A 10,585-nucleotide genomic window follows, 5' to 3' on the forward strand; every position below is an offset into this window, starting at 1 on the left:
CTTATATGAAAATGTCAAATGTTTTTAAAAGGTAAGGATTTTCTTTCAAATTTATGTTTAAGAGTTCGAGAAAAATTACTACTTTAAGCTAATTTAACCAGAGCATTAAAGCTAGCTAAACAGCTGCCAGCATGAAATAAGCTAGTTTTATCCATTGTTTCCTATTCTTGTTTTCATGTCAGATTAACTAAATAACCATTATCCATTAACTTCTGTGAAAAGGCACGAAATGCAAAAAAAAAAAAAAAAAAATCCTGCTTAACCTAAAATGTTTTCTTTCAAATGTACATATTAGCAACTGCTAAACAGCTGCAAGCATAAAACATGTTTATTGTATTCATGTTTTCTTTTTTTACTAATATGTGGTTAACTGAACAAATTTAATAAGAACTTCAATTAAAATGTTAAATGTTTTTTATAATTTTTAAGATTTTCTTTCAAATTTATGTTTAAGAGTTCAAGAAAAATTGCTACTTTAAGCTAATTTAACCAGAGCATTAAAGCTAGCTAAACAGCTACTAGCATAACACATGTTTATTGTATTCATTCTTTTTTTCACTATGTGGTTGACTAAACAAATTTAGTAAGAACTTCTAAGAAAAAGCCAAATGTTTTTAAGCATGAAATTTACCTGTTTTATCCATTTTCCCATGCTTGTTTTCCTGTTAGATTAAATAAACATTATCCTTTAACTTATGCGAAAAGGCCACAACATGGAAGAAAATATCCTACTTAACCTTAAGTGTTTTGCTAAGGAGCTGCTAGCATGAAACATGGTTATTGTTTTCATGCTTTTTTGTTTTACTAATATGTGGTTAAATGAATAAAATTAATAAGATCTTCTGCAAAAAAAGCCAAATGTTTTTAAAATGTAGGGGTTTTCTTTGAAATTTACATTTAAGAGTTCATGAAAAATAGCAACTTTGCTAGTTTAACCAGAGCATAAAAGCTGACTTAACAGTTGCTAGCATGAAATAAGCTTGTTTCATCCATTTCCCCCATGCATGTTTTTATGTTAGAATGTTTTCTTTCAAATGTACATGAACAATTAGCAACTGCTAAACAGCTGCAAGCATAAAACATGTTTTTTGTATTCATGTTTTCTTTTTTACTATTATGTGGTTAACTGAACAAATTTAATAAGAACTTCAATTAAAATGCAAAATGTTTTTTATAATGTAAAGATTTTCTTTCAAATTTATGTTTAAGAGTTCAAGAAAAAATTGCTACTTTAAGCTAGTTTAACCAGCGCATAAAAGCATAGCTAAACAGCTGCTAGCATTAAATAAGCTTCTTTTATCCATTTCCCCCATGCTTGTTTTTATGTTAGATTAACTAAATAACCATTATCCATTAACTTCTGTGAAAAGGCACTACAAGCAAAAAAAAAAAAAAAAAAAAAAAAATCCTGCTTAACCTAAAATGTTTTCATTCAAATGTACATGAACAATTAGCAACTGCTAAACAGCTGCTAGCATTAACGTTCTTCTTGTTTTCATGCTTTTTTGTTTTACTAATATGTAGTTAACAGAACAAATTTAATAAGAACCTCTAAGAAAAAACCAAATGTTTTTATTATGAATGGTTTTCTTTCAATATTATGTTTAAGAGTTCAAGGAAAATTGTTACTTTATGCTAGATTAACGAGAGCATAAAAGCTAGCTAAACAGTTGCTAGCATAAAACATGCTTATTGTATTCATGCTTTTCCATTTACTAATATGTGGTTAACTAAAACAAATTTAATAAGAACTTCTAAGAAACAAACAAAAGCTTTTTAAAATGTAAATTTTTTAATTGAAATTCATGTTTTAAGACTTTAAGTAAAATTGCTAACCAGAGCATAAAAGCTAGCTAAACAGCTACCAGCATGAAATATGTTTATTGTATTCATGTTTTTGTTCATATGTGGTTAACTGAACAAATTTAATAAGAACTTCTACGAAAAGCCAAGAGTTCAAGTACAATTACTAATTTAGCCTATTTTAACCAGACTGCTAGCATTTTAATAATATGTGGTATATGTGGTAATTTGTCGTTTATTCTTTTATTTCCCAGGGGGGGGGGGGGGGGGGGTCATCATGACATATGAATATGAATTGAAATTAGATTAATGCTGCAAGCTAAATGTGACTGATGGAACCTTATGTGATGCATGCAATGAAAACCTCCCTAATAAAACTAATTTGTTCAAGTTCAAGTGTACAACAAATAGGCTTTACAATTCATTAAAAATATTTAAAAATATGAAATGTTTTAAGTAATAAAGTCAAATTAACAGGGTTTATTTTGGGAGAAACTTCTATTGTAATCACTTTTAAGAGATAGGAACTGACAAAGTGACCACAATTTAGTAAGGGAGTTGTAAAAATTTTGTCTAATTGATCAAGTTCTTGATATCAAAGTAGCAACAATTATTGGATGTGCCTCCCAAAGGTCTTGTACGAGTTGTCTGAGAAGTGATGTAATACCATTGTCTCTTATTGCCTTTTTGTTTCAGATTAGTGCAGAATTTCAGAGAATAACCACTGTGGATCTGGAACCCAAATTTATGTCTGGGTTGGATCTTCACACTCCCAAGCTACTGAAGCAGTTTCATGCTGAAGGTGGAGCACTTGGACAACAACTGAAGATCATAATGGAACAATTGGAAGGAAGGAAAGGTGGCAAAATCTAATAAAAAATTTGGAAGTACATATCAAGATAATATTTTATCATGATGATTATAAATGTTGATTTATTTGTTTGTGAGTTTTGTGGTTATGAAGTTAACCACTCTATACAGTGATTGGAATTTTAGGTGCTGTCGGTGTTTATTTGACTTTAGGCTCCATTTCAAAATAGCAATTATCATTTAATCACCATGTGTTCGATACTGTAAAGTTTTTTTATGTAGTAGTTTTCACAGACACCACACATTACAAAGCTAGAAGGGCCATGCAAACTCTTCAAAATAAGGTGCCATGCAAGTTTGTTATAGTGTAATATCAGAACTAACAGAATTATGACACTGTACTGACTCTATTTATAAGAACAGGAAAGAACATACAAAAAGAATACTGCAGACCTCAAGGATTCACTGAATGCATATTTAACTCTATAGTGAAGCAGGTAAGTAAAATACTATCAGAATTTAAAAACATGATGACCAAAATCACAAATATATGATCTAGGTTGTACAAAACCAGATTAGACCCCTAAGTGTTATGTGTTAACATTTCCAAATTAATAGAACATCTACAGTGATTTTTTGTTTTGTTTTTATGATTTGCTTATCAGTTTTTGCATTCCTCTCCAGAACTGTGCATGCCCTATGAGACAGCCAGAAAAGTTGTCCTTCGGTGCCTTATAGAATGCCTTGGAGAGCGTGGGGAACATCTCATCAAAAAGTTCAGTATAGGTGAAGTTAATTTTCATTAAACTAATTCAGGGATTGTAATTCCTTGATTACATGTTGTCAAATACATTGATATGTGATGTGTAACCAAAACTGTCTTCATGCTCTTTCATTTTTGCCCTGCCAGAACAGCTTGAGTCTGTTGAATCAATGCTAAGGAACACTAAAGTTGTTGGCCCATGGTGGATCAGCTCCTGGTTTTCATGAGGGTTCAGTGAAGAGTGAATGAGGGCCCTAAATAAACATGAACTTAAAATTTTGCTTCAATTTGTCATCACCCTTACATTGACATGTGTGACATAGAGCTCTTTTTTAAAATCTTTGATGTGTTGTGCAGTTTAAGTGATATGCTACTTTAAAAAAAAAAAAAAGTTTTATGCTATGGCGCTGATTACATTTTCATGTTGCAAGGCACCAAGAACTTCAAGGAACTTGAACAGCTTGTAGTGGCAATAACTGTGATCACAACAGATATAGCCTCTACAAGTGACATTGGAGTTGTCATTGAGGGCATAGAAGTCTTCAAAGGACATGGAGATGTTGCCAGGGCTTGCTGTCTCCTTTTGGGCTTAACCTATGCTGAATCTCGATTATCCCAAGCAGTTGAAGTACACCTTTGAGGTATTCCAGAAACTTTTCTACGTACTGGATGCATCAAAGCTGTCAACGAAAGCTTTGATGCAAACTTCTGGCTTGAAGTGAGACTATGGTCTCACACTTTTGTGCCACACAAGGTTCAGCTTTAACAGAACTTGAGAACTGCATGTTGGAAAATGCCAAATGTCAGTGAAATTTCTGTTGTGGGCAGTTCAAGGTAAAAATGTTGATGTACAAATTGTTCTATGTTCTCAGTTGGGGCACATGCACTTGTCAAAGATGTGTGCTTTTTCGTTGAGATCAAAAACTGATATTAATTAATGGCTCTGTGCTGAGGAAGTAAGCATAGGATTTTTCTTCTCGACAAGCAAGTCTTTCAGTTTATGCAGTGACCATAAATGGTCTCCTCTCATTTGTCACAAGCATTTAATTTATTTGTAAATATAGGTCTGTAGGACAGTGTAGCTCAACAGGTCTTACTCACAAAAATAGTGTCAGCATTTGTAAAAGTTTGCAATGTAATGCTCTAACTTCTATGATTAAAAGTGTTATATTTGGCAAGCATTTCATGTGTGTTCTGTAAATTGAGTTTTATTCCCTCTATACTTCCTGGTACCCACTGTAATCTTACCTTGAAATGTAGGTCATGAAATATTGACAATATATCGAGATAAAAATTATATTTAGATTTAATTAAATCCACTGAGTAAATTAAACTAAAGTCAATGATTAAGATATATCATTACACAATTAAATTGTACTTGTATATAGAATTTAATTATGTTTTATTAGTACTTTTTTTTTTTTTTTTACTAATATAGACATTTTTCTTTTTGACATCTACTCAATATTTTTGTTTAGGTTTTAATTAATTTCTTTGTGTATTTTAATTAAATCTACTCATATTAAATGATTAACTCCAAAGAGTCTCATTTAATTAAAATTTACTCAGCTACAAACATAATTATATTTAATTAGTAATGTTGCGTGTAATCTGTGGCCTTAATTTTATTGAGTAAATATGGTATATCTTTCTTTACAGTGTAGTTGAAGTATCACCACTTAGCTGCATCTGGCCAGATTTCAGTGACATCACAAGCTATATTTGTGTGATTACTGACAATATTTGCTTGAGTTTCTATCATTCTTACAGCATTTTTGGCTAAAAACAAATAATTTCTGTTTTTCCTGAGCGAATGTGGTGCTCCTTCCACCAAGGTAATGTTGACCCTAAATCTGCAGACCAAGAAAAATATATGCATGCAGCCAGCTATAAAAGTCAGGAATGGGTACAAAAAGTTGCTGCTGTAAGCTGCTGATTTATTGTATTAGAGGTTGAAAACACCTTTGTTTTTATCTGTGTTTTTGATTACCTGTCTGAATGACTGCTGCCACTGTCTGCTGAGATTTGGCTGGTGTGTTTTCAGTAAAGCACGTGTGTGTGCTTAATTAAAAGACAGAAAGAAACAATTTAACAGGCAATGAAACGAAACACCAAGCTTGTGGTGATACAGCCTGAGGTTGTAGTTTTCTGTCTTTATCTCTTTCCAAAACCGTCGTCAAGTATTATTCAACAGTTTCTTGTTGCCGCACTTCAATATCTAGTCTGTACATAGTATAATGATGTTTAACATAAAATTTCTAAAACTGCATTGAATTTGTTGGTCTGACGCGTAAGAACTTACAGCGCTTGAAGTGGAACTTTCGAGATTCAGTTGTTTCTGCCCGGACACATATTACTCGCCCACATAACTGTGAACTGTGACGTTTGTTGATCGTTTTTAACAGCAGAAGTTGGATGCTGCATAATTATATCTGTTTTTAAACTACGTTGTGTTCAGGCTGTCAGCACTGGTCTTTTTTTCCCCTCCAGGGAAATGTCTCGTGCGGGTTTGAGCTGCCCGGGCTGCGGCTCTGTCAGTATTGTGGACGATGATCTGTACTGCCAGGCTCAGTTGGTGTGTGTGGACTGCGGCTATGTGGTGTCTGAGGGTACTCTGGCCGATGATCCAGTTGGAGGTGCAGGTATGAAGTTGCCACGAGACCCCTCATCGGGCCATCAGTTTGCCCCATTTTAAAAATATTGCTAAATTTGAATCGGGAAGGGGGAGGGGGAAAAAAAATTAAATCCTTAAAGGTAATTAAAGCAACAGGAAAAGTTCCTCTACCAAACAGTGCAACGTTTGCTCTGTATTATTGTCCTCTTGTACCTCACTACATCTGTCCGATACATTTATTTACTTCACAAAGAAGGATACATGCCATGGTTGTTATAAAGGGAAGTAATAATGTAAGACAGCCAAATTTAAACACTTATTACCCAACAGCTAGCTCATTCTAATTGTGCTGCCTTCCTGTAACACTTATATGCATTTCTCATAATTATCTGCCTTAGTAATATATAAATAGTTTATGAAAAAAATACTAACCGCACAGCAAATTCAAGATAATCATTGTGTTAGTTGGATAAAATGTAGTCTAAATTGATCTCCAGTTTAACTGGCTATACCAGTAAAGTCCTGCTGTTATACTGGTGATCATAATCTAATAATATATTAAGACACAATAGAGAATTTTACTGTACTAAGTACTTTTGCTTTTTATAACGCTTAAGTGTATTTTTGTTATTAAAATTAATATTTATGTCCTATACTAGTCCATGTACTCAAGTGAAGGATGTGATGGATACAACACAGTTGAAATTGAAGCTATAAGTACAGTTAAACCCCATAGCTGTGCTAGTGAAAAGAGGCCAATGCTGACATCTTTGTTTAAGAACCTGACATTAAATATCAGGGACTCAGACATACTTTGGCTTTTGGGCTGCAGTATATGTATCAGTAGATAAATAAACTTCATATGCCCACATACCTCCAATAAATCAGAGTTGGATCAGGGGATGTATTGTTCTTGCTATACTGGACAGGACATATCTGCTATTTTTTTCCCCAAAGTTAACCTTTTTGCCACTCATCAGTTTCAGTGTTCCACATCATGATTCAGGGATTTTTTTTTTTTTTTAAGAATTTTTGGGCTGTATTGACCTTTATTTTTTAACAGTAGCTGGACAGTAGATGGATGAAAGAGAACAGGAAATGACCTGCAGCAAAGGGCTTCAGTCCAGGATTTGAACCTGCCTATACACACCACACACACACACATATATATATATATATATATATATATATATATATATATATATATATATATATATATATATATATATATAAAAACAAAACAAGGGAAATTCATTTCCAACTGCTAAGTCTGCTTGACTCGAAATTTTGACATGTTTCTTTTTTCATTTGATCATTAATACACACAAGTGCTCCGGGGAGAGACAGAAACCTTTCGTCAGTGTACTCTTTCCCTGCAGGAAACCTGTTTTCCATCAAATAGATTAACCCACTGAAAAGCCTCAGAAGAGATTAGCTTTGGGCTCATTGTTTGAGTTGATATGTTTTGTTTCCATTATGAAAAAATCAGATCTGTGGTGTTTTTTATTAAATGACCAGAAAGCAGCTGAGGCTGTAATAGTACCTTCAAGAAGTGATTAAGCTTTTGCGTAATTACAAAATTACACACTTGGTTCTAAAGGGAAAAAAGGATTCTGGTTTGTTTTTAGATTATATTAAGTTTTCTTCTTTCTCAAACAGCAAAACAATAATTAGTCTATTGTCAGCGCTGGACATTGTTTACATTTGTCTGCTGTGTTTTGATTTTAATGGTAACCAAAAGGACAATAATTAAATCCACTGACTAGATAATCTTCCTGACTTTCACTTTGCACTTTTAAAATTACATTTGACACAAAAACGCTGTCCTATTGATTAAAAAATGTTTTAATCAATGTGCTTCTTACCTCCATTTGGTGAAATTATGTCTTGATTCTGTGTCCTTTTTACAGTTGTCAGCTACATCAGAACCACAGCTGTGGAAAAAAGACTCTGTGCAAACATGATAAAAGGTGAGGTCTTCACCCCAAAGACAGCTTTTGGTTTTTTATCACATCAAATACCCTAAATGTATGAGTAATAGATCTTTGCTTCATTATGTACCTGAAGGTCGGCAGCGTGTGAGAGAAATATCTCAAGTTCTGAGGGTCCGCAGTGACATTGAGGAGTTGGCGTTGACATATTACAAGCAGGCCTATGAGCACGAGAATTTCATCAACGTGAGCCTCCACATGAAAGAAGCTCTTGCGGGTTGCTGTGTGCTTGTAAGCTGCAGGCAACTTAACTGGCCCATGACTTTGGGAACCATCAGCTCCCTGCTGAATGTTGACCAGACAACTGTGGGAAGGGTTCATCTAGAGATGATCGAGACCCTCAACATCAAGACTTCCTCAGTCAGCATCACTGATATCATAGATTCGCATTGTCAAGAGTAAGTGCTCTGAGATTTAGTGTCTCTTGAGTTTGTATGTTGACGAGCTTAGCAGATCATTAAAAAAAGAGACATTTTGTATGTAAAACATTAACCTAATCAAACTTTACTATAAATTCACATTCCCTCCCTTTACACCGGTGAGTTTGAAATGAAAAGAGACTTAACTGGTACGTCATGTTACTTTAACACAGGTTTAATATAAATTGTCAGTAATTGATGGGAGTGTTTGTTATTTGGTTCAGTTTTGATCTTTCTGAATTTAAATGTTTTATTTTCTCTGGCCTGAGGAGCTTTTCAAATTTGCTTTGAACTCTGATCAAATTTTCAAATCAGTCACAATGAGTTATTCCAAGTCAATCTGTAAGCTACTTGAAAGAATATAAATCTGTCAGGGCTCTAAATGATCAATAAGTTGGCTTTAATTTGGCTTTTTTGGACAAAAAATCTTGTCAGTCCTAATCTAAATCTGAGTCTTGTTTTTCTGTCTGACAGATACAAAATAAGCTCACTTCACGTTCCTGAAGAATTGGCGGAGGACTCCAAGGAGTTGACAAAACGAGCTGTGGCACTAGTGGAGCTTGCTGCAGATTCCTGGATTGTGACTGGCAGGAAGCCCTTGCCAATCATGATGGCTGCAGTATATCTGGCCTGGCAGTCTTTAAAACCCAACAAATGTCGTCTAAAACTCTCTCTGGACAAATTCTGTAAGTTGGCCAAAGTGCAAAGGCACAAGCCTGCTTTTGAAAGAATAGCTGAGTTGAAGGAGGTGCTGTGTAAGCTAGGTAAGGAAATTCCATGGGTCAGGGAAGCGGTCACACCAGATACTGTTGTTCCACTGGTGGGAGATATTCTGCACAACAGGTATGCTCTGCTAAGGAGGGCTCTGAGAGCCCATGAGGACAGTCTGCAGGCAGACAATCAGATCAGCTGTGAAAGCACACCAACAGTGGGGGGCATCTCTGTGTGTGGAGATCAGACTGCAAATGCATCTTTTGTGGAGCAACAGCATTTGGGCGCTGGAGATGGAGGCAGTACACAAACAGTGTCAAACCAAAGCAACACTCAGAGCCAAGATCTGGCACCAAACTGGGGAAAGAGGGTGCTGTTTGCTCCCCCGTGTGTGATTCGTGCTAAGAGGAGGAGAGAGGAGCAGCCTGAACTAGATGTAAATGGTGATGAGGAAATCTCTGACACTGAAATTGATTCATACATCCGCACTCCACAAGAAGCTCGAGAGTTTGCTCTGACACAGAAGATGCTGTCTTCATCTGACACTGAACATTAATAAGTTATCGTTGTATTAAAGCTGTGCTGCATGTATTCCAATGAAAATGCGGATATTTTCCTTTGTATTTAACTTTGTCATATTGACCTTTTTATGCAGTTTTTTGTTTATCTGTTTTTTTTTTGTTTGTTTTTTTTTGTCCAGGTCAAACAGCAGACTCTTTTCTTCTTTACATTCGATTTACAAAAATATTTAATTTAATTTCAAAATAAAGAGTTTGGAATATTATGCATAATGCCTGGAAACCGAATGTAAGGATCCCAAATCAACATGTACAGTATAATGTTAGTTTGTTTTACAAAAATATATAAATTGAAACATTTTTGTTCACGTCATCCACATTATATTGGAAAGTGTCTGATGTTCTGAATTAATGTTAATACAGTCTGTGTTGAATAGTTTATTCCTCAATATTTTATAGAGTGGAAACAGCTCTGTCAGCACTTATAATTGGGACAGAACTGTTTTCACATCTTAATTTTTCATCAACAGAATTTTTTGGTTACAGTTGGAGTTTGGAGAATATTATATACAGATATTGTCCCCCTTTCTAAATGAAGTTAGCCTGTTATGTTTGGGTGGAAGGCCACACCTCAATATTTCTTTTTACCTTGTTCACCCGCTCAGCAGTTTTCCTCTCGTTCTCGACCCCACCCTCCCTGTTCCTGTCTTTGTTCATCTGTCCTTCCCTCCTTCATCCATTCATCCTGGAGATGGAGAAAGTGAAGCTCTCTAAACCACTGAATTAATATGAAGCAATTGTCTTGAAATGGTTCAGTGTTATAAAGCATTTAACACAATAGAATATGGTGACATCTGGCCAACTGTCAGCGTGGCATCTGCTTAGAAAATAAAGACAGTGTGTCAAGAAACAGTAAGGCACAGTGTAACAATAAATGTTTGGTGTGTATCTTGAAA

The 10,585-nt window shown here is 34.8% G+C and overlaps 1 protein-coding gene across 2 annotated transcripts; it reads left to right on the forward strand.

Moving 5' to 3' along the window:
• Positions 1-5,387: 5,387 nt before the first annotated feature.
• brf2 (BRF2 RNA polymerase III transcription initiation factor subunit) lies at positions 5,388-10,585 on the forward strand. 2 transcript variants are annotated; one of them, XM_041970958.1, is made up of 5 exons: positions 5,388-5,408; positions 5,867-6,018; positions 7,901-7,960; positions 8,058-8,379; positions 8,875-10,585. In XM_041970958.1, exons 2-5 carry the CDS (start codon positions 5,871-5,873, stop codon positions 9,665-9,667), a joined length of 1,323 nt encoding a protein of 440 aa, XP_041826892.1. In that variant the 5' UTR covers positions 5,388-5,408; positions 5,867-5,870; the 3' UTR covers positions 9,668-10,585. The 2 variants fall into 2 exon arrangements, with proteins under 2 accessions (XP_041826892.1, XP_041826891.1); XM_041970957.1 differs by lacking the exon at positions 5,388-5,408 and adding an exon at positions 5,495-5,513.

The sequence above is a fragment of the Melanotaenia boesemani genome, chromosome 19 (genome assembly GCF_017639745.1).
Source record: "Melanotaenia boesemani isolate fMelBoe1 chromosome 19, fMelBoe1.pri, whole genome shotgun sequence".
NCBI lineage: Eukaryota > Metazoa > Chordata > Actinopteri > Atheriniformes > Melanotaeniidae > Melanotaenia > Melanotaenia boesemani.

Bases quoted from the DNA above. Each gene is read 5' to 3' on its own strand.
- brf2 (XM_041970958.1), top strand. From the start codon at position 5,871: ATGTCTCGTGCGGGTTTGAGCTGCCCGGGCTGCGGCTCTGTCAGTATT. The intron at 7,961-8,057 runs GTGAGGTCTTCA...ATGTACCTGAAG, and splicing joins CTGTGCAAACATGATAAAAG to GTCGGCAGCGTGTGAGAGAA. The intron at 8,380-8,874 runs GTAAGTGCTCTG...TCTGTCTGACAG, and splicing joins ATAGATTCGCATTGTCAAGA to ATACAAAATAAGCTCACTTC.